Here is a 24300-nt window from a genome sequence, read left to right as displayed (position 1 = left end):
AAGAATGGGACTCTTCAATATGGATGTCTGTGATTTTACATAATATATTTGGAAAGAGTGAGGATCACCACATGTCTGTCTCAAATTATCTGTGGGTATGTCCTGAAACACCAGGACTGTGCCTCTGAAAGGAATTATCCCAAAGTTACCATCTCCCACCTTAGGATTTGCATGTATACACTCATTCATGGTAGACTGCAGTCACAGAACAGCCTTATGTTTGTGAAAGCTGGTAATTTATGCACAGTACATAGGAGGAAAAAGGTTTATGAAGGAGTTTTCACACACCTGTCCATGTTTAAGATGATCTGTAGGAGAATATTCTAGCAAATCTTCTGATGACAGGAGTTTCTTCATTTTGGTAATATCCTTCTCAAACACTTTTACATCAGATTCAATAGCATCCAGTTCCTAGATTTTGGGAAGAGAGAGGACATTTATGGATAGTACAGTTTAGAAACTCCTTCCAAAAACAAATCAGCTTTCATTTGAGAAGATGGTTGCCTAGAAGTGGTCTTTGAGTGAAACTAAAAGAGAAATATTGAAAAAGAAGCACTGTATATGTGGCACATTTTATTAGGTGCTGCTTATCCAGAAGTTAGTCACTAAGAATTATGCACTGTCATTAACTACTTGAGGAATTAAGTACCCGTGATCAGTTGGTCTGCTTTAAACACTGAATACAGAATTAATACACCTTTGAAAAATCACATTATAAATTACCAGTAGTCACATAACACTACTCCAATAACCAGAGTAAAACTTCTCTAACTACATTGTTTCAGCTTACTCTACGGAAACTCATATTTCAAAAGGAAAAAGAACTCACATACAGCACTGCAGCTAGTGAACTCCCGTGAAGACAGAGTCACAGAGTAATTTAGGGCAGAAGGGACCTTGGGAGGTCTCTTTCCCCCTTTTCAGAAGGTTGCTTGGGACCTCATCCCTTTCGGGTTTGGGATTTCATGCTCTCTTTGGGCCTCTGATCCAGTATTTAACCACTCTCACTACAGCAAGCTTAGTCTAGTTGGAATTCCCCTTGATAAATTTTGTGCCTGTTACTGCTCATCCTTTCTCTGCACACCCCCAAGAGGAGTCTAAGCTCTGTCCATAATCTCCCCCTACGTAGTAGCAGACAGCAGTAAAATCCCCTTTCAGCCTTTACTAGGCAGAGCCCTAGGTCTTCCAGTCTCTCCTTGTATGTTCACCATCCATCCACTGGCCATGCAATAGACTCACACTGGTTATGACCAGGTGTTTTTTCTACCGGGAAACTCAAAACTGGACATGACACTCAGATTTCATCTCGAAAGTGCCAAACAGAAGGGAAGGACCACCTTCCTGAGGGCCTTGGCTACACTCATGCTCATGCTGTTGGTCTTTCTTGCTGCTGGGTCAATTCACACCCACTAGGACCATGGTGTTGGGTTAATTCACGTCCACTAGGATCCCCAGGCCTTTGCAGCAAAGCTGCTTTCTAGCTAGTCGGCCCCTCAGCCTACACTGATATTTGGGCATGTTCTCTCCCAGGAGCAGGGCTTCGCATTTTGCCTCTGGTCAACTTCATAGTGTTTCCACCAGCCCATTTCTCCAGCCTGTCTAGGCGCCTACGATGTGCAGCCCTGCCCTTCAGCAGGTTCAGTCCTTTTAATCTGCTGTCAACAAGCCCTGTATTTCTCCTCCTAAACAAAGATTTCATCAATACTCTTGAACTTCACAGCTTAATTAGATACCTGACACCTTCTGCTGGTTTGTTTTCAAACACTAAATTTATCCATTTGGGAAGCCTACAAAAAACAGAATGCCTTTGCTCTATGCAGGCAATATAAGCTCTGTTTCATTATATCTGATGGAGCTTTGATAAAAGGTGCTAATCAGAATCAGCCAAACTTACATCAGCCACATGCTGGATCTGTGGAAGGACCTCTATGATCTCATGTTGCAGAGCTGTTATGTGACCATCTACTTCATTGAGCTGTTGCATTACACTGTCTGTTTCAAAGACTGGTGTTAACTCCTCCAGTTCTGAGTAGATACTGTGCAGAAGATTTTGCTTTTGTTCTGAGTCTTCCAAAGCCATCTAGAGACAAAAATAGGAGCTTAGTTTGATTCTATCACTGGAGACCTTTAGAGTTTCAGAAAAGTTAAGACCAGAAAGGATCAGGTTTCTTTCAGTGTATGTCATTTACCAGTACACACTTCCCCAAAAGATTAATTCAGAATAAACACTTCTCTCCTTCGGGGACCGAACTGCTGCATGCTGCAGGCAGAAATCTGATACCAATGTCATGATTTTAAGGCAAATATGATGACATGGAACTGATTAGACAAAATGTGTTTACAGACGCCTAACAGGAAGTATGCAGAGAAGGGTTTCAAACTCATAGAGAGATCCTACTACCACCCCCAAAAATAAAATAAAAGATGAGATACTGGAGAAGATACCTCCCCAGCTCCTGTGCAACAGCCAGAGAAACAAACAGCTCTAGAAACAAAGAGCTCCAGAAAATGTCTGACCAACCGTGCATGATGGGCAGATTTTTCCTGTCTTCTGTAACAAACTAGAGGCACTAGAGGCAAGCTAGAGGATTTAATTACAGTGAATGTCTTCATGCAGAACAATGAGCAAGCAAAGCATGTGATCCAAGCGTGTCTGCAGAGCATGAAGGAAGGCACTGACTGAATGCCTTGACTCTAAGATAAGCCTTGGGTGCATTTCCAAATCCATTAGTTTGCCAGCCCAAAACTCACACAATGCTCCAAGCCACAAGTGTAGGAGGCTTATGCTTTGTCAAGCAGACAGTGAGATTTTGGTAATCACAGTATCCACATCATGGCTATGTGTAACCTATCTGTCCATCTATGGCAGTCAGCTACTTCTTGTATCTCAGAAAAGGAACCTAATTCTTTTTAATATAAAAAACCTATGTCCAGACCACCAAGTTTCACTCTTGGCCTAAGCCAAGAAGGAGTCTTGCAGAAAGGTCATGTGTCAAATATAAAATTGCCGGAAATCATCTTGGCACCAGTCTGGCCACAGTTCTCTGTATTATTACAAACTTTTGCTTCTTGAAATTACCTATCACAATTACCTTCAAGATACAAAGAGAACGGCCTTCCAAACTACAATTCACTTCAAAGTATCCATCTAGCACATAGACATCAAAAGGCTGCTTTAATGATTTTGGATCAGCTTATATGATACAGAAAGAACTGTATATACTCCAGCAGTAAAAAAATGATTATAGCCATGGAGCTGGGTTAAAGATGACAATTTCACATTTTTGGAAGATAGATATACTAAAGGTCATCACTTTCACAAGACAGATATATCCAACACTGAAACAAAATCACAGAATCATTGGGGTTGGAAGAGAGCTCTGGAAATCATCTGTCCAACTCCCCAGCTCAAGCTGGGTCAGCTACAGCAGCTTGCCCAGGACCACATCTAGCTGGGGTTTGAGTATCCCCAAGGATGGTGACTTTACGATGTCTCTGGGCAACCTATTCCAGAGTCCAACCACCCTGACAGGGAAAAAGTGTTCAGACTGAATTTCCTGTGTTTCAGCTTGTGTCTATAACCTCTCATCCTGCCACTGGGCACCACTGAGAAAAGTCTGGCCCCATTTTCTACACTCACCCCCATCAGGTATTTACACACAGAAAAGATCCTTCCTGAGGGATCTCTTCTCTAAGCTACACAGTAACAGCTCCCTCAACTTCTATTCATGTGACAGCTGCTCCAGGCCCTTAATCAACTTTGCGGCCCTTTGCTGGACTCACTCCAGCAAGTCCACGTCTTTCTTGTACTGAGCATCTTGTAAAGACATGTCTGTATTTCATGCACGTCTGCTTTCTTTTTTTCACTTAGAAAATTTACTGAAAATGATAAATTATTTATGCCAATAAGATTTATGAATGTAAAATTTTGTCAATATAGAGCAAGCAGTTCTAACAAGACTGCAGATCTGCATTAGCACTTACTTGAAGGGTATCTGCATGTTTGCTTAGACTTTTTGCAGAATTATTTTGAGTATCTGTTTTTAGCAAGCAACTGGTGTTTTCTATCCAAACTTCCATGCTCTTCAAGAGTTCATCATATTCCTCCATCTTGTTGGCAGCCTACAGAATGACATTTTTTATTAAAAAGCATGAAAACATTTCTATTTACTGTGCAGGATAAACACATTTCTGGGTAAGATTAAAAGACATCTGAATGCCTTTTCATGAAGACCAATTAAACTAGCACAGCGAAATAAAGAAGTAAAATTATAATTTTTGCAGCATTTTCATAATTTAAGGCCAGGTCTTCTAATCAAGGACAATTCTGGTTTTTACAAGTTTACATTTCATGAGGACATTAGTGTGGCTTTTGTGGCAACGATATTTAAGTGAGCAGAGCCATAGAGAACCATCTCATCACAGGTCCATGGGCATGGATTCAAACCGTGCTAATCCACGTCAGCCATGATGCAGAGCTGGGTCTTTGGCCTGGCAGCCTGAGGCAATTATTGCCCCTCCAGCAATTTTTAGCGACAGGAAGCCAACGAGCCTGGAGTGGCTTTTGACTCTTCATTCTTTTGAAAGCTCTTGTTGCTGTTTTACACAAAGGATTTTTTTAAAGACATTAGTTTTTTTTAATTTGTCTCTTAGCACTTTGTGATTTGCACCTACCTTGTTTAAAATGGCAGTTCTGTGCTCAGCAAGTTGTGAGACCTGTTGGTACTTCTGTAGGGGGGCCACTAAGATATCCATCAGCTCCTGCGCGTGGCAGGAATCCTGTTCCACTATATCATGCACTTCTGCATCCAGTTCGTTGAGTTTGTAGTGCCAAAGGTCCAACATATCCCAGATTTGCTGCATGTGGAAAGAGTGGAAATGAAATATAAGGTCAGGCTCAAAGATAAGAGTAGAGTTATTTGCTCTTCGTGTGGGACATGTGGAATTGCAGAGAACTTTGAACTGATACCAAAAGAACAGAACACTCTGCATTTGTGGGTGATTCACAGCCCTCAAAGCTGAGATTTTTTTTTTTTTGTGAGAAGGAAGCCACATTACATTCACCACACAAAAGTTTGTTTGTACTTTTCATTTTAAGATAAAATCACTGGAGATCCCTCTTAAGCTCCTCTTAAATCAGGCTCTGTAAAAACAACTAAAATATTTTAAGACCCACAGAAGAATTTTGGCAAAACTACCTTCTGAATTTCTTTGGCTTTTGCAACATTTTCACTCTTCTGTTGTAACATCTTTTCAATAGCTTGAAGGCCACTGTTAATAGTCTCTGCTTTTCTTTTCAGCACATACTGAGGAGAGCTCTGCAAGATTTCAGTGTTAACCTGTCACAGTAAAGAGAAAAATGAAAGTGAAGATGACAAAGATCAGCTTGTTCTTTTCTCCTCACCACCTTACCAAAACCAATAGAATTCTTTTTACATTTTTCTGGCAAGTCACTTGAAAGACACAGGAACTGAATTATATTTGCTGGGAGATGTGTTAACAGGAACAACATTCACATGTCCTTCAGTCAATTCCTTTCACTTAAAATGACTGCTCAAAAAAGGCAATCACAAAGACAGAAGCAATAAACCTGCAACCAGCTGAATGCTTCAGCTGGCCTTTCCATGATACAGACTTCCAGGCAGTAGAGGCCAATCAAACTGCTCCATGGACAGGGTCACATCTAAATTCCTGCTGTAAAAAGAGTCTAGAATGGGACCACTATCTCAGCTGATATCTATTTCTTCCATAAATTATGGAAAAACTTACCAGAAATGAAAAACTGGAACAGTGTAGGGCCTGATTTTCTACATAGCTAGAGAAAACTTGCAGATGTGCCCAAGCTGAGTAACAGCCTAGGCACAGAACTGAGCCATGCAGGCTACCACGGACCAGAGAAGTGCAGGGACTAGGAAAGCCAGGTTTTAGGCCAGGGTGAAGTGCTGCCAGGTGGTAGGCCCAGCTGAGGACTGGGATCTTGCTCAGCCATGGCCTGCAGCTATGGGCTCTGCGGGTTCATTTGTACCTGCAGCTCAATGCTGCACGGATGCAAAAATATCTCCAGTTTGGAGTTATTCTAGTTTGAAGTATTTATACCAAAAGACTTTTATCTTCTGGTATCATGGGAAGAGGAATAAATAGCATCATTTATTTCATCACTTATTTATTTATTCATTTTATTTGTTCATTTGTTAATATTATTAACTTATTATTATTATTATTTATAGATACTGACAAGCACTGTCAGAACAATACAATTGTATCCACAGCAGAACAATGTATTGATAAAATTGCTTTAATTAAAATAAATATCAATCAAAAACATTTTTGCTGATAAAAAAGAGCTGTGAAACCCAGTGCTTATTTAGTGCCTAAGACTTTCCAGAAAAACAGTTTAGTGACTATAATCACTAAATACTTGCCTGTTACTATCCTGGAGCATGCAGAACATGAAAAATTATTGATTGTTGTACTTTTTTGTACCAAAAAAGTGGAAAAGAATGATTCAAGAGTGATGAGACACAGCTGGAACTGAAAAGGCAGACCAACCACAGATTGTATCTCTTCCATTAAATAAAACACTGGATCTGTTAATGCTTTGGTCATCAGTAGGCCAGTTTACTTTTAGGATTCCTTATGGGGATAAATTTATCATATTTATCATATAAATTGCATTATATCAAAGACGCGGTTGATTCTTTGGTAACCATATTGAAATGAGAATTTAATACCATTAAAATAATTAAAATTCAATCAGGCTGCTATTTATTAGTATGTAACTAAATAAAATTCCAGTTATACTAGGATTTATATATAAATATATATATGTGTGTGTGTGTATATATATGTGCAATATGTTTTTACATATATATATATATAAATAAATAATATTGTTTCATTCACACATTAAAAAAGAAAAATCCAAATAGTTACTTTGTTTTTCACTACCAAATGTGAAAAGCAAAAAGTTGCCTAGATTCCAGGACCAATTCTGCTCTAAAATTTAACGTATGTATTGGATAATCTTTATTCTTTTTATTTTGGTGACAAACAGTAGGCAAAACATCCCTCCGAAACCGTCGTTTCTCCTGCCCAATTACTGGTTTTGAAAAGACTTCTTCCATTTTGAAATCAAAACTAGAAAGTTAACCTAATTAAAACTAATTAGTTGTAATGAATATGTCACTAAATATTGAAGGTCACATAAAATCAATGAATAATCTGATAGACACTAATAAGTAACTGGGCTTAAAATTTGTTTTATTAAGTTTTCAAGTTTTACCAAATTATCTGTCCTTAAAATTAGCATTACATGTGATTATTTCTGAAAGAGAAGAACTAAAAAAAAAAAAAATTAAATAAATAACTATTCCAATTTCAGCTGGCTAAATTTTTATATCAAATTTAGAGCTTGACTTATGGTATTGCTCCATTTTTTTTAATTGGTTATGCCCCTTGTACATAGACAGTCATGCAAAAAGCCAAGACCACGTCACGCAGCTATTGAAACCCCCGACTGTTGTTAAAGGAACACAAGTGTGTCCCAAGAGTAGTATGAAGAACAATGTTAGGCACAGTATTCTATAATATGTGCAAGTCTGATTTAAAAAATGGTTTTGAAATCCTCTTTTAACTTACTTTTGAAAAAAATCTCTTCTCAATTAAGCAATACAAACTTTTCAATCTATTTTGGCTTCAAGTTCAGTTTAAGAAACAGCCATGGCAAGAAGATGGCACTCACAGCATACCCAAAACCCTACATGCTTTTTATTGGTAGTGGCTCTCCCATGTCCTCTTATAATGAAAAGCATTCTTTTATATTCACATAATTCAGTGTAAGGTTATTCTAAAAGGAGTTTAGCACAGGGAAGTCTTTCTCATGCATATGTTTTCACCAAGAGGAAAATGCAATGCGAAAAATACTAAACCAATGTTTCAAGTTGAAATTTATAGTAATAATAGTCACATGTTACACTTATACATTTTTAAAAAGCAGTAGGTATGAAAATTGCAGTTACCTTGTCTTCCAGGTCTTGTAATGTTTTCTTGCAGTCCTCCAGGCGCGTTTCAATCTCTGCAGGCACTATTGTGTACATTTCGGAATACTTGATCCGGAGTTTCTCCATAATACCCTGAAGAGTTTGAGTCTCTTTGCCAATCAGATTCTGAACCTCCTACAACATTAAGGAAAAAAATCACCAGTTTTACTCAGATTTTATACAGTGCCTGTGCATTTGTGCATTTACCTACATATATACACGAACGTACGCACACAAATACACACCCAGATATATATTTAGTATTTTATATTTTCTACATGATTATGATTTTAGGCAGTCATGCATTTGGCTACCTCTGCAAAAGAATTAACCTTGAGAAATACTCGCTCGTTTAATCAAATGATGCTTTTCAATCGGTAAGAATTAATTAAACTTGATACTACTCCATGTCCAAACAACTGATGCACTGATGTTTATTAACGGGTATAACAATGTAATCATATGAAGTGCTTCTGTGATTAAATGTTAACCTTTGCGCTGCCTCTTTTAACCAAAGTGCATTTTTCCTTTGAAAGACGTTTAATAGCCAGTGTTCAGTCCTTCATTATTGTAAACATCACAAAAGCCACAAAAAGCAACAGGTTTCAAGCAGGAGTGTCTGCTTTCAGGCAGTTATGCAGAGCAGCACAGCAGGCTCCTTTCGAAACAGTAGTTTCCAGTTCTACATGAAGAATGTGGGCTTTATGAGATGAAAGAAACTTGAACAACTGTCTGCAGCCTTGTGGCCTGGAAACAAAATCCGATCTAAGTCCTCTTAGAGTGAGAATGAAGGAATTCATTTGTTCTGAAGGCTTCCAGAGTTTCATGTTGGAAACTCTGGCTTGTTTATGGTTCCTCTCCCTAATGTTCAGCTGTTTGAGAAACTCAGATGTTAGTCAAGTTATTAGAGAAAGAGATCTAAAGCTCGTGACAGGCCCTGAAAGACATGAAATCTAACATCCTCTTCTTTGAAAATCAGGAATAGTAATCCAGTAATTCTTAGTCTTCACTGAAGGACCTTTTTCACCTTTTCCCTCAGACAAATAATTATATTTGCACAGAACCTAAAAGTCTGAAACAGATTTATTTCCTGTCATCCAATTGCAATTGGGTCCAATATGAGGGAGGAAAAAAAAAAAAAAAAGAAGAAGAAGAAGAAAAAAACACAAGCATGAAACAGCTACATGCCTAATTCCACCATGGGGAGGTTTCTTGCTGACAAATGGCCCAAGACTGTGGTCAACATTTATTACAGATTCCCTGACTTGCATTTGAAAGTCTTTTCTCAATTTGCCATTGGGAAGGGCAAAAGTTAGGTATTTTCTTTTGATAAATGAAATTTATTGCTCCAAATATAATGCTACAGATTTTAGAGAAATCAGATTTTCTTGGGAAGGAGAGATGTAATTGCCCTGTGGGTTTTGGCTTACTGGTATTTGTGTTAAGTAAAATCAGGGAAATTTTCAATTTCAGTTGATTCTTTTCAAAAGGAACTGTATGCTGTGACATACTGAAACTAAGTCACATAAACAAAAAGACAAACAAATCATTTGTGAGAATTGCTGCTGCTATTTGCCTACACTGACTGCTGTCTAAACTTGCCCTTGGGGCCAATCCCCATCTTCTGTTTGACTGAAGAATCACAGTTGAATGAAATGAATGAAAAGGAGCAGGCACCAAGCACCTGTGCTGGTAGCATTTCCTCCTGGATATAAAGAACTCATAAAATAGCAGCTCAATGTTGACATAATTCTAGAGGAAAAAAACAGCCCTTTAAATCCACAAGGTTTCACCAGGTAATGCTGGCTCACATCTCTCAGAAACTTCCTAAATCTGTAGTTAGCAATTCTCTCCAGTGCTAATTCTTACAAAAATGCTCATCTATGCCACCATATTCCTTAGTTTCTGTTTTCTTTCAAAGTCCTCAGCCTTTTGCCAGCTCGCAGCACACACCTTCTAACAAGAGTACATGATGGGGACCCCCTGCTATTTTTTGTGCAAGACTCAGCACATGGAGTTCCATTTTTTAATAGGTCCTAGTAGGCTAAAGTAAATAAATGAAGGTCAACAGTTAAAAGAATATATAAATTTAACAAAATTTAAAGTTTAATCAAGATTTGAATTTAATATAATCATATAAATCTAATACCAATAAATTGAAACTAATCTAATTAAAATACTAAACAAAGACCTACTCAAGAGCCATTAGGAATAATAACATTTCACTAAGTTAGGGATTCAAAGAAGGATGGCAAAAATATCCTGAAACGATGGAAAGATTTTAGAAGTAAATTGGTTTGGTGCAAGTTTAAGGCTGGCACAGACTGGTCTAGATCACAACTTGTTTTCCGAAAAAGATTTACCATGTTAAACCACTGATGTGGAAGATCAAATATGGACCACGTGGAGCTGCTCTTGCTAGGTATGCAGAGGGGAAGGTGCATGGGAGGTGTATTAGTTTTGCCTAAAAAACAGGCAATTGGCCATGACACTGTGATCTGAAAAACATGTGGCTGCAAACTGGCCGATGCAGAGTGAGGGGGATTCAAACTAAGGACATGGCAGCGCCAAGCACATCCTGCCCACATGCCAGTCTCGTCCTCTTTCAGTTGATAATGTATATGGACAGACGTACATCCTGGCATTAATTCTATTTGATTTGAGTTCGAGCCCCAGTGAAAAACGAAATATGCTCAGAAAGATCTGCCCCCCGCAATTACACAGCCTCTACCAACCTCCAGTTGTCCTGCCTTTTCAGGAGCATCCTGTGATAACAAAAATGCAGCGCTCTGTAAGGAATTTTTCACAGCACTTATTTCTTCATTGATCTTGTCCCTCTCTTGAATCTCAGACTGTACAGAATCCTTATGGTCTTGAGCCTTTTTATACAACCTATGAGAGATTTCCAATGGGAACTCATTAATTGTAAGACTCTATATTGATTAGAAGCAATCAAATAAAATGTTAATATTTTAAATATACATCCAGAACCACATGTGCTGGTATTTTGGTGTTATTTTCTGGGAAAAAAAAAAACACTGCATTTCTGTCCTTTACTGCCTCAGTTTCTTCAAATAGGAGTCTTCAGATACTGTTAAATAAGAAATGCTTAGACTATATCAGACTAAATTAGAGTAAATCAGATAGGATTCATATTTTACTAATCAAGCCAGAAATGGATTTTGATTTAAATCTACAAAACCTTGTGACCTCCACAAGTCACCATCATCCCTTCCAGTTCCTTCCAAATTCAAACAAAAAATTGCAGCCCACACAGAACATGACCAGGGTCAGGTTCTCACTAAGCAGTGTCTCCTGTTGCTCATGCTGGAGCCAGTGGACAGGTTGGATGGAAAAATCGCGCAGCCCAGCAAGCGTCACTCATGATTTTTGCAAGTCTGTTATGTCTTTTAAATGTTCTTCAAAGCTCAATAAAATGCCAAGCTTATAAATAGCGCTACTTCATGACTTCCAGAGTGAAATTTCCCATCACTTACTGTTTACAGCGGTCTTGCATCGCCTTTATCTCATGCAAGGTGGGAAGAGCAGCTTCCACCTCAATATTTTCAGACATATTGAGGATGTTTCTTATTCGGTGAAGAAGTAAGAGTAAGAGGAGCTGCTGACGGTTGATGTTCTCTTCAAATGAGTTGACAGAATCTAGCAATTCTACCAGTTCCTCTCTGCTGGCTTTTTCTTTCTCTTTAAGACTTTCTGGCTGTTCTTCCTGGAGCTTATCGAGAATTATTGTTTCTCGTTCCAGCTAAGTAAACAGCATGTTGAAGTATGAGATAAAGTGGTTTTTATTTGATCACCTTAAATTACACTATTCATTTATGCACACACATGACCAATACTGGGAACTGTGTAGCCAGGGAGCCTGAGCCACTGAAGGGTGCCCAAACCTTTGAGTTTACTCTAACAAAGCCTATCTCTACAGACAGAGTCATGTTGGGTTCAGAGGATTTACACTATGTGTCTCCATGATTTTTGACCCAAAATTCAAGACTGGCTGGAGCTATCTGGCCCGTCATTGGGAGGGAAATTATGTTCTGCACTCATCTTAGCAGTTCACACAGCTTTTTACTAGCTGACAGTCCCAGCCCCATCACACTCCTCAATACTTGCACTGTTTGCTGAACAACTCACCTCTTCACTGATGAATTTCCATTCCTGCTTTAGTTCTTCACAGTTAATCTCCAGGCCTTTAGCCATCTCAAGCAAACCCAGCCACTTTTCCCAGAGTGTTGTTACAATCCTGCCCAGTCCCTGGTCACTTCCCTTGCATAACCTCATCAGCTCTCTTGAGACCTGCCTCAGCTTCACAAGATCTTCTTCAGCTGAGTCAATGCTGGAGACTAAAATCTTGAGGGAAAAATAAATAAACAAGCAAATAAAGCAAGATGGTCTATCAGAAATATTAATGAAGCATTCAGTGACATGATTATGATCCTCCATTAAACTGGCAATTGCACCACTGAGCTGATTAAATACATTTCTCATGAGGCAATTCTATATTGGCTATGATTGCAGAGAAAACAGAGTAAATAAAGCAACCAAAACAAACAGAGGAACAGCGTGCGCAAACAACTATATTGCTTCTACCTCCTTCTGGTTATTTGAAAGGGAAAAGAAACCAGCTGGAGCCACAGATACATAATAGAAAGTGTCTGTAATATAACTACTGTAAGAAAGATAGAAAAAAAGAGATTAATTACACCAGGCATAGGGAAAAGCAACAAGATGGTCCTGAGAGGGGAAGGAAGAAATTCTGATTCTCCCACCTCAGGGAAAACAGCAAGATTATAAACGTGAATGGCCCTGGTCCTGCAAAGAAACAGTGAAGGATGTGTACATAAATGCAGTATCTTAATCACAGATAGCATTAGCTCTCCACAGACAAAATGTATATTCATTTTACATGACCTGTCATAATCCTGAATATTTATGTGTATATAAATAAATTCTGTGCTTTTATACATAAGTAAATGCAGGATAAAGAACTGTACTTCTTTCTACTCTGATATCATACACTGATTAGCCCAGTTACCTCATTGTTTTGCAAGTGTTTGAAAGAACTTTAGAGCCCTTTACCTTGCTTTCTTCTAAATGTTCCAAAGCTTCTTTATAAGAGATGGGGACTTGGGTCAAAGACTGTGCAAGCATCTTTTCCAGTTTGTTGAGATCATCACACACTTTATCTTTGGTTTCTGTATAGCTTTTGTGCTTGTCAAAATACCTGTAGGAAACAATTAACAGATCAATTAAAAATTCTTGTGGTTACTCCTCTACAATGCTGACTAGAATTAAAAAAAGAACCCAAAACTTCTAAACAAGTAATCTTGATTATGCTTTTGCAAGTTGTTTTAGAACAGCATTTATTATTAGCATTTCAGTTTCATTATCTGAGATATATTAGAGATTCAGGTATAAAATGCCAGAGGAAAAGAAATACAGGCATGTATATTCATGCATAAGCCACAGAGTTGCTGCAGGAGTTCTGTCTTGATCCTAATATCTACATCTCTGTCCTCCTCAGACATGCCCAAAATGAGCTCCCAGTTTTTAGAAAACACTCTGTTTGTCCCTACAATGTGTGATCTGTAGGACTGAAAATTATTATTTCTATATATTATCACCTTTTCTCTATTTCCAAACTCTTTATAGTCATATGATGCTTTCTATATGAAAAGTGGTTTTAAGTTTATGCTCAGTAGAATCAGAAGCACTAGATAACCAGCAAGTAATTTAAAAGTCCTTTATTTCCACCAAATTATTTGATATATGTATCTGAAGGCACTTTGAACCTCTTCTGCACATGTTTCTGAAGGGAACAGACTATGGCCAGTGTCTTGTTTGTCTTGATATTTTTGAGCCATATGAGACACCCATTAGAGCTTCACCAGCACTAAACTAAAGAGTGTGGAAATATGCTGTCTTCTTATTCCAGCCCCTTATCACACTCAGTCCAGCACCAGATGTATTTTCTGAAATACGTTTAAAGGGAAAGTATTGTAAACTGTTAGCAATATGCCTACTGGCTGAAATTTTTCCTTCCTTACTTTATCACCTAGAGACAAGAGAGTGCTGCTTACAGTGCTTTCTACTAAATTACCAGGTTCTATCAGAGAAGAAGCAAGACTGAATTTATTACCACACACCTTCCTTATAGTAACAAACATGACCTAGCAAGATCTCTTAAACCTACCTCTGCTCATCACCATCCTTTCTTTCAGCCTTCTCCTTCAGTGTCAGATTTTTATTGGCTAGTTCTCTAAAATCATTTTCCAGATGCATTCTATCTTCTGGTTTCACTATGTTTTTCAGCTTGGAGTACAGATTTTCCATGTCAGCCTTTGCAGAGTCAAACTCTTCTTGTCTCCATTGTGGGATTTGATGGGTCTCTTCTAAACCACCAGGCTCTGCTGTGGCAGAGCAAATTCTAGCTTCGTAGTTGCTGAGGAGTTCAACAGCTCTCTGAAAAGCCTTAGTATAAAGCTCACCAGTCTCATGGGCCTCACTCAGTTCACTCTGGAAGTGGTAAAAATAAAGACAGAAGGAATAATGAGGAAAACTGCCGTGCAACTTCTGATTGTCCCCTGGCCTTCTCACAATTTGACACGTGACTTGAGACACGTGGAAGTGAGCTGAGAAGGGGAGGAAGCACAGGGAAGGCATCCCCTGTGCTGCAGTCCATGGGCTGGATGCCCCAGGCTGAAGCGACAGTGAATGCAAGGGAACTGCCTCTATCGAAAAATTCCAGGGAGAAGGATGGCAAGGACAAACTGATGGTGAAAACACTGACCATCCCAGATTTTCTCTATTTACACTAAAAACAGAGATTTCTTTCTTAACATTGGTATCAGTACTGAAAAGGTAAAATAAGTACCAAAAACAATACAGCGTGACCTGTTCCCAATATTTCCTCAAGTCAATACAACACAAGCTTTTCTCTCCTTCTCTTTACCATTTTTTTTCCAGTACTAATCCCTCATGATTATAATCAAACTGAACAAAATACACTTCTTTGCATCTTCAGTTTCTTGTAATGCTTCCAGTCATACCCATCAATGCAAAGAAGATACCGGTCCAATTCAGTTATTAGACTAAACAGAAGATGTAAGTCATGAAAACATAAACATGACAGTCATGGATGCCTAACCAATATCTTGGGAAAACACATATGGTTAGAGCTTGCTTTCATTAAACATACTTACAATACGGGCTGCAATGTCTGTCTTCAATTGTATTTCATGATCTTGCAGTGTCTCTAATTTTGCTTCTATATCAGCTGCAAGAGACTTATCTTCTTGATTTTTCCTCTCTTTTTGCATTATACACTTAATAGCAGAAAATACTGCTGGCACCATATTTTGAATTGCTTCCCATCGCATCTTTTCGTACTGTATCATCTTCATTTCTACCAAAAGTGGTTTCTGGAGCTCTAATTGGAAATGCTTTATGGTGTGGAGTATATGTTCTACTTCACTCTGGATATCGTCCTTCTTCACACACTGGAGACCAGAGAGCATGTTTTGGAGAAATTGATTCAGTCCTTCAACATCTTTTTCCAGGCTCTTGATTTCTTGCATCTTAAATTCTTTGAATTGTGTATCAAATACCTCATTTTCGTTTATTTGACTTGCTACCTCCTGGGTTAAGTTCATGATTTGTTGAATTGTCTGAAGTAGAATCTGTGCGCCTATAAGATTCTCAGCAGGAGAAGAGCTAGGACTATCATTTAGTATATTAGCTTCTCTTCTTGTATGAGATGTCATAGTCTGGATTTCATTTACCAATACTTGAAGCTTATCACATTCCCTAAGAACATCATCAAAGTGCATTATCTTCTTTTCAATTTTCTTTTTAATCTTTAAAAACTGAGTTTTCAATTGATCAAGCTGCAGTGAGTCCCAATTTAGACCTATGCATTCAAATATTTCTTTATACTTCATTGTTTGTGAGAAATCAGACTGAAAAGCTAACACTTTTTCTCTAAGTGCTTTGCATTTATCCTTAGCATCCTGCTTGACATCTAATAATTCATTTGCCAGGTTCATTTCATCACGCTGTAGATCATTAAGATCTTGCTGTAATGAAGTTATTCTTTCAGATAATTCTCTGTAAATAGCTACCTTTTTTTCCACTTCATGACACTTATTCTGAATTTGCCTCTGTGTTTTCTTTGCTCTATTCTTCAAACTTCTTAACTGGTCAATCAGAAACAATTTTTCAGACAAGCTCAGTTCCCCAGCTGTAGCCTGGCTCTCTTGACAATGGGATGAGACAAGTCCTTCTATTTCCTGTGTTTCCTTTAAAATTTCCTTCAAAATGGCTTGCTGATGGCTTAATTCTGACCACGTGCTGGTTTGGTTCACAGCAGGCCTGGCAAGTGTCTCCGCATCTCGCAGCTGACCGTGAACTTTTTCTACTTCTGCAATAAGCTTTTGCCTCTCCTCCAGCTGGAGCTCTAATTGCTGTAATCTTTGAGCTGACTTTAGGACAAGAGCCTTGTAGGAATCCTGCAATGCTTGTAGAAGGAAGGTCATATCAGTGATCTCTTCTGGCTTTAAGCTGGGACCGATGTGCTGAAGCTCTTCATCCAGCGACGCGATCACCGGCTCTCTGCCTAGGACCTCTGTCCTCATCCGCTGACAATTTCTGATTTGTGATTTAACCTCATCGGGGAAAAGTGCTGCTTTCTGATCAAGGAACGACAGTGAATCTTTGACCCAGGAAATATTCTCTTTCAGCCTCCTTGTCATTTCATTTTTCTTGAGAGCAGGACTAAGGAGCCTAACATCTGCTTGAGGAGTTTGATGCTCACATAATGCTTCCAATTTGCTCTGCAAATCCTGTATGGAATTTTCCAAAGTTATCTTTTCTTGTTCACTCCATATTCTTTTCATCTGCAGTTCAATCCTCCTTTTTAATAGAAAAAGACCATGCTTAATGTCCTGTAGCTCTGTGGTCCAAAGCACAGGGTATTTGGCTTTTTCTCCAGCTGAGGTACCTGACTCTCCTTGTAAGTACTGCTCTTGTATCAGTCTCTGAATATCCTGTGCTTTACTCATAAGCAGGTTAAACTCATTGATTTCTGCCATGACTTGATCATGTTTCTTTTGCACTGCTTGTTCCATGTGTTGCCACCATAGCTCCAGTTGCCTCATCTGGCTCTCTGTTAACACTTTATCCATGCACGTTAAATGCTGAGATAAATTTTCCTGCTGAGTTTTCAGCTGGTTCAAAACATCTCTTTCTCTGTGCAATGACTCTATACACATTTTAATTTTCTCCAGAAGAATTGTGTTGTTCATTGGACCCCTGCCAAAGATATTAACAAGATTTTAAAAAAATATCTAAAAGACAGGCTAGAGACATTTTTAAAAGAAAACTGCACACCAGAAAATGATTCATTTAATTACATGCATCTCTCAATGTTCTCTCACCATTATTTTATGCAACCTTTACAGTATAGTTATTTCTTGCTTATGTTTGTAACATTATTTGCAGGTATCTCTGGTCTTTCTAATTTAGATTGTCTAAAAGAGCAGTAGATACTAATATAACACGTTATTTACTAAGGGACTGTAGCACCTCTTTAAAGTTATAACAAATAAACATTAAAACATGAACAATAATGTTAGATCAGTTTTAAGTGAACTAACAACATTTTACAGCTTGGTTTAAAAGGAAGATAAAGCTTAATTAAAAGAATAACTTCAAAAATCCCCCTTCGTTCAGAACAAATTAGGAGTTTATCAACTTTTCTTGCACATCCAGAGTATTTGAAATATCCATATAAAATACTTTTAACAGCCAGATTTTATTCTCTTTGCTGTAAAATTAACAATTGTATAAATTATTTTAAAGCCTTTCAAACTGATGTGACTCATTATTACGATTAAGAAGTTCCTGCTGTGCTTTGAAGGCTAATCTATAAAAGACACTGAATATTTCATGTACATTGGTTACCCTTGAATTGATACTGCAGACTCACTTATTGCCACGGAATGCAGCATTCCTTCTTTTAAATAGTTAAGGTTTTCAGAGTAATGAGACTTTTCACTTGGCAACAAATAAGAATTTATGAGTCCTTCCTGAAAGGAAGGGCTGAAAAAAACTAGTGCTCCACTAGTTTATTCATCTTTTAAAAAATTAGCACTTCACATCTACCATGTTTTTGAAAAAATGTTTTAGTGTGGCATTTACCTAAGCTTTTTAGCACAGTATCCATCCTTTTTGTTCATCAAAAAGAAAAAAAAGGTGTTGCTAGAGAGTAGCATAGAACCATCGGTAGCACTTCTGTTTAAGGCTGCTGAAGTACCTTAGGTGCAGTGTTAGTACCAACTTACAAACCCATTTGAGTTCTCCTGTCACCTAATGTTATTGGGATGGATATGTCATCACTGAGATGGATAACATCATATTCCTATCTCAACATGATTGAAGTTTGGCAGGAAAAATTCAGTCTAGCTTAGCTACACTCATAACATTAACTTAAGACCCATATTTGCTTTGCAATGTTAACAAAACCTTACTTACGTTTTTATGTTATCTTTTTCTGTTGACAAATTTTTCATTGAGGATTGAGCAGCAGAAAGATTTTTCTGGTACTCATTAACTAAACAGTACTGTTGTTGCTTCATTGCCTTCACAGCATCTAGCTCCTGAAGCAGCCTGTCCCAGCAGGGCACCGCGGGCTCTGCAGTTTGCAGTTCTGCTCTGCTCGATCCAGTTGCGCTGGGGGAGGCCTCTTGATTCAGACACAAAGATTTTGCTTTCCATGTCTCCAGTTCTGTGTGTAAATTCTACAAACAAACCCACCATGGAAAGTGGATTATAAGAGGATCTTAATCACTTTTGGCTTAATCATCAAGAGGATCTTAATCACTTTTGGCTTAATCATCAAGTATAGCTAAATAGTGCTACACCTACAAACTGGCTTGTATGGTCACATGTGAGCAAATGCACGTTTGTGCACACTGGGGAAACACATGTGCAGTCACAGGTGTATGTACTACTGCATCTCAGAAGAGATGTATGAAAGACAGTATAGAAATGTTTGTACTAAAGCACACTGTGTGCAGATTAACTGTTGCACAAACTGCCTAATTACAGTCAAACCTAGATAAGACTGTACACAACAATTCTGCTCTGCCTGAGCGAGTCCTACTTCTGTGAGGTACACAGAAGTAGGACTGTGTTCTACATCACTGCATTAACAGCAGGAAACCTTTGCTGTTTCTCACCTCCAGCTCTTTCAGTTGTTCATTTATGAGCACAATATCCAGTTCAGCCACTTCATTTTTCAGCTCGTTAACCCTTTTTTCCTCCTCCAAATATTCACTATTTACATTCACATGTACTCGGGGAAATAGTTCCTTCTGAAGAATCACGTCGGTATCTGTGTGCTACAATGAGAAACAGAATTGTTATTTCTGAAGGATGCATAAAGCCACAAATTTTCTGACTGCGACATTTCCCCCTTGCTTCATATGTTGCAGCTGTGCCCAAATCCTGTGGTGGCTTCAGCCACAACCTCTGTGTGTCCCTCAGACACGACCTCCCATCTCTGTGGACACCCCGGCCTCTTGCCAGCACAGTACAGGCAGCAGGGAAACCTCTGCCCATCCCTGCAAGCCTGAAAGTCAGACGTCCCCACTTTCAAGTGACATCCTCCACACACCCACATCTAGCCTTGCTCAGCCCATTCCCAGGTCTCTCTGTCTTCCCTTCCTCCACATACACACTCATCCCTTAAGTTCCCCTCACACCTTCATCCCTACTGCCTTGATATCCCGCTGCTTCCTTTGTTCTCTCTCTGTGGGTCATGAGCTACCCAGACTAGCATGCGCCTGCTTCCAATGCTGGACACTACTGGAAAAGAATAATTCCAATTATTCAAACTCTTCCGGATACTTTCAGTCTGAACTGAAGGGGTCTACTCATGAAACAGTTAATCAGAGAAATTTTCCATTTCTCTGTATACACATGAGATTTCATCTTAAGAGACTTTGGAGGGCCATAAAATTGAAGTATAGAAACTCAGTTAGCAATTACAGTGTGAGAAGGAAATCTACTTTACCATATTGAAACATAAGCACATGAGAATGTAAAGAAAAGTAAGTGGTTGGACAGTAACGTGTGTTACCTCACACACAGAAACCAGGGGTTTGGATTCCAGACCATCCTTCTCCACCGGTACAGATTTTGGTACATTACTCTTCTGGCCCACCCTTTGCTGAAGCTGTTGCACTTCTCTACATGACTGATTCTTGAAATCATCAGGTTTCTCCTTTTGGTGCAGAGGACATAAAAGAAACAAGCAACCAAGAAGTCCTAATCAAACATACTGAGCAATAATTGCAATGCTTCAGATGACAAAGGTATGCAGCCTACAATTACAGGTAAATGAGGAAGAACAAAATTACATCTCATAAATTTATCACAGGAAAGGTTATGGCAAAGGAAACCCTTTAGAAGAAGCAGTACTGTAATTTTGTTATATTTCTTAGAAAAATTGTAGATTGCAAACAATCCTCCTCTGACCTACACTTTTTATGTTTCATTATTCTAAGCATGGGCTTGGGACTTTGTATCCCTGTTGTTCATTGTCCTGAATACATTTTAGAAAAGGCTTAGTTTATTCCTGAGGCCTCAATCTATTACTTGCAGTGTAGACAGAGAGTCTGTGGCTAGATACCCTGTTGACTCCAGGCAGGATATTCCCCTGGGCAGCTCTGGGATTTGCTGCATTTACATGCTGAGGCATTTGCAGAGTTATTTAACTGTAATTTCAGTCTGTAAGTTCAGTAAGAACTGTAAGTTCTGCTTGAGCTTGTTTACCATGTGGGGACAGATGAAATGAAACAGCCACCTACACAAAATAAGGAATGACAAATACAGCACGTCCACAGAGGAATGCAGAGCATTTGGGACTTATCTGTGCTGAGCCAGCACCTGCAAGTCAGCTAGGACATGTATTGAAAGCGGCCACTTGCAATCTAAAATGAGTTAATTTACTCTGCTTCTCAGCACGTTCACGAGCCCACACTGTGCTCCATCTTGTCACTCAAACCACTTCTTTCATTCTCAGCTAGTTTGTAAAAGCTGAGGGTCTGAGGAGAGTCTGGCTGCCTTCTCTGTAAATGCCCCCTCAGGGAGGGGATAGTGGCAATTAGATCCTCCATTACCCTTTCCTTCTCCAAAGACAACCTAACATTTCTCAGGCTCTTCACATACATCATGTGCTCCAGCTTCTAACCATCTGGTTTGTCAAAACTCTTTTTGTACCACAGGGCACAAAACTGGATGGAGAATTTCAAATGCAGCTTCACGCATGTAGGATAAATATGTAAATATGTAAATAAGAATGTAAATAAGTGAAAGACACATAAGCAAAACATTAGTGTTCAAGGAAAATGGTAAAAAGACATGATGATACAGTCAAGTGACTTGGGATGCAATGTCTTCAGCAAATCACTTTGTAGCAGACCACGGTGAAGTAATTCCATCCATAGTAATTATAAGTGTACGGGAAAGGATTCAGCGTTAAGCACATACTGAAAACACAATTGTAACTAAGCTGTCAACTTCAGTCAGTCTGTATAAGCTCTCATCCTGTTACCTCCACTGCACTTGTTTCCATTCTTGTTTCATCACCCTCGGTACCAACAAGATCCTGCTGCCTTTTCCACTCCATGTCACCACCTTGAATAGCAGTGTCCAGAAGGTCCTCTTGGACCCCATCACAGCTGTCCACGCCTTGCCTTTCTTTTTCAGCCTCCTCCTGGTTTGAAAAACACAAGGTGTTTACAAACAACAAAAGTCACAGTACAAAACCAAAGTTTAAAAAGAAACTGCGACTCCACGAGCTATCTGCAGCTTCTACAGATCAGCTTAATGAATGTCGAAAAACACTGAGACAGTGTGAATTTCTTGATGTCCCCCAAAAGGGCAACAAACAGTCCCAGGTTGGTAACCTCTCTTTATATACTTTGTTTCTGGCATTGGCTCACATAATTTATGCTTCCTTTCTTCAGGCTGAACAACAAGGAAAATATGTCTCCGTAGGACTCAATGGATTTTTAGGGAATTGCATATGCATTTCTAGGAAACACACACACACAGATGTGTGTTAGAGGATTTTTGTCAGGTACCTGAACCATCTGGCCCTCTCCATCCTTGCTTTGACAGATAACCTGAAATGAGCTGTCTGGCAATACACTGCTTTCCTCCAAAAGTGAAACATTTGGCTTCTCTTTCTTTGACACATTCCCATTTACATCTCGATCCTAAAAGAAACAAAGAAAAAAAAATGCTTGTGTGATTGTGTATTTTCTATTGCAATATTAAATATCTGGTGAGAAAAAAAAACAGAATTTATGGAAACAGGAAATATACTGTGCTTCAGTTCTAGACAGGTCTTACTGGTTTCTGAGAAGCTCTGAAAGTTATAAAACAATAGCAAAACAAAAGGCTAGAGTTCTTTGGCATAAATCTATCTGCAATTTTCACATCTATACCTCTTCTCCCTTTGTGTCCCAACCTTAGATACATATTCTGGTTACATGCAAGAGAAAGCTATACACAGATTAAGTCTGAATAGAAAGTTGTTGTTTTGAATAGACAGTATTGACTTGTTACAGACTTGTTAAAACAACTTCAGGGAGTTCTCCACTTGATTTATATGTGTATGATTTACAGAAGACTTAGTTTCAATAAAAATGGAAAGGATGCCATACACAAAAGGTATTTGAAAGAGAGCTGCCTCTTTAGTCACTGTTGCTGTCAACAAGCACACTCACATTCTGTATTTCCAAGCCTTCCTTTAACTCTGCTGCTTTGGGGCTCTCTTCTACAGCAGCAAGGGTAGCAAAAGTGACCTGCATCTCTCTTTTTGGGTCTGCCTTATCTTCCACCTGTATTTCTTCAGCAATCACATCTTTCAATTCAAGGGCTTCACTGAGAATATTTTCATCCTTTTGCTTGACATTTTCAAGTCTTTTCTCCAGACTCCTATGCTCACTCTGAACTGTTTCAATCTCATCCTTAATAAACTTCTGTCCTGGTGAAGAAGTGTTTTGTTTAACAGTTTCTGCTAAAACCAAAATCTTCTTTAATGTGTCTTCACATTGACTAAGAGGTGCTTGTTGTTCCTTTAAAAATGAAGAAAACATGTTACTGAAAAATATCTTCACTCAATGTACTTATTGCTAAGATCTGAAATCAATTACTAAATCATAGATATTTGGTCTGAACAGCAATCTGTGTTGAAAAGTTCATGCAGAACTATTTGCTACAGAAAGTCAAATATTTTCCCAGTATTGTAGAGCCATACATTTTTACGAAGAGAAACAGCTGAACATTTGCACTAGGACAATAATAAAACACATGGTGATCTTTTCAAGGTTTTAACAAGTCAACCCTCTCTCCTACTCCTCCTCTTTCACCTGCTGAAGATGTAGCAATTTCTGGAGGAGGAAGAATTTCAGTGATTTGAATCTGAGTTACAATGTCAGCTTTCAGCAGTTCACTATGCTCACACCAGTGAGACTATTCTCAGTTTTGCCAATGTGCAGAAGAATATCTGCTTGGCTTATGAATATCTTACAAATGAATACTTTTGAAGAAGAGTATCTAATTCTGAACTTGGTTCACAGACACTCTCTTTCTGAACTCTGGTAAAATTAAAGACTTTTAAAGATTTTAAAATTAAAGTATTGAAGATCTCTTTCCTCATTATTCTCCAAAGGGGAAAAAAAAAAAGATTCAGAAAGCCTGGGTGCTTGGTGCTTGGGCTTGGACAATTTTCCTTTCAGTTTTTCAGTTAGGTTAACAGCAAAGGTCCACTGATTTCAGTAAGAGCACTTTCAGGCCAACAATTATCTTAATAAAAGGGATACCCAACATACCTGTGATTTTCGCTCAGCTGATGTTTCTTCCATTGCTGGACCTCCATAATCAGCGAATTTCTCAGAGACAGTCTTTAGCTCAGTGCTCAAGGCTTTTACCATATCCTGAAACAGCTGGTGCTCTTGAACGTGGCTTTCCAATGTCTGCACTATGTTCTAGAAATCAAGGAGTTTCTCAGGTTAACCCACCATTAGCACACAGAAAACACAAACCAACCACATTCTGTCATGGTTCTTCCAGGAACACGGTGGCACAGAACATTTGCTTATTTCCCATTAAATATCCAGCTAACCACAACTGCACAGGAAAAAACTTCCTTTTTTTCCCCAGCACATACTGGATT

General features: G+C 38.7%; 1 protein-coding gene across 1 annotated transcript in view; it reads right to left on the bottom strand.

Annotated features, from left to right (window-relative positions):
• SYNE2 (spectrin repeat containing nuclear envelope protein 2) overlaps positions 1 to 24300 on the bottom strand; it is a 161075-nt gene that overhangs the window by 74527 nt on the left and 62248 nt on the right. Inside the window, exons 44-62 of the mRNA XM_088539613.1 lie at positions 23957 to 24112; positions 22850 to 23200; positions 22202 to 22336; positions 21670 to 21831; positions 20194 to 20337; positions 19292 to 19453; positions 18585 to 18850; positions 15257 to 17363; positions 14248 to 14570; positions 13134 to 13278; positions 12189 to 12404; positions 11537 to 11802; positions 10775 to 10931; positions 8019 to 8174; positions 5199 to 5339; positions 4675 to 4857; positions 3985 to 4122; positions 1895 to 2080; positions 289 to 411 (exon numbers count right to left, since the gene is read on the bottom strand). Coding sequence (XP_088395739.1) covers positions 289 to 411; positions 1895 to 2080; positions 3985 to 4122; positions 4675 to 4857; positions 5199 to 5339; positions 8019 to 8174; positions 10775 to 10931; positions 11537 to 11802; positions 12189 to 12404; positions 13134 to 13278; positions 14248 to 14570; positions 15257 to 17363; positions 18585 to 18850; positions 19292 to 19453; positions 20194 to 20337; positions 21670 to 21831; positions 22202 to 22336; positions 22850 to 23200; positions 23957 to 24112 — 5517 coding nt within the window. The remainder of the gene's footprint in view (positions 1 to 288; positions 412 to 1894; positions 2081 to 3984; positions 4123 to 4674; positions 4858 to 5198; positions 5340 to 8018; positions 8175 to 10774; positions 10932 to 11536; positions 11803 to 12188; positions 12405 to 13133; positions 13279 to 14247; positions 14571 to 15256; positions 17364 to 18584; positions 18851 to 19291; positions 19454 to 20193; positions 20338 to 21669; positions 21832 to 22201; positions 22337 to 22849; positions 23201 to 23956; positions 24113 to 24300) is intronic.

This window comes from Tinamus guttatus, unplaced genomic scaffold (assembly GCF_059628265.1).
Source record: "Tinamus guttatus ecotype Peru unplaced genomic scaffold, ASM5962826v1 Tinamus_guttatus_pri_ptg000048l, whole genome shotgun sequence".
NCBI classification, from domain to species: domain Eukaryota; kingdom Metazoa; phylum Chordata; class Aves; order Tinamiformes; family Tinamidae; genus Tinamus; species Tinamus guttatus.
This window is presented reverse-complemented; position numbering and strand designations above follow the sequence as displayed.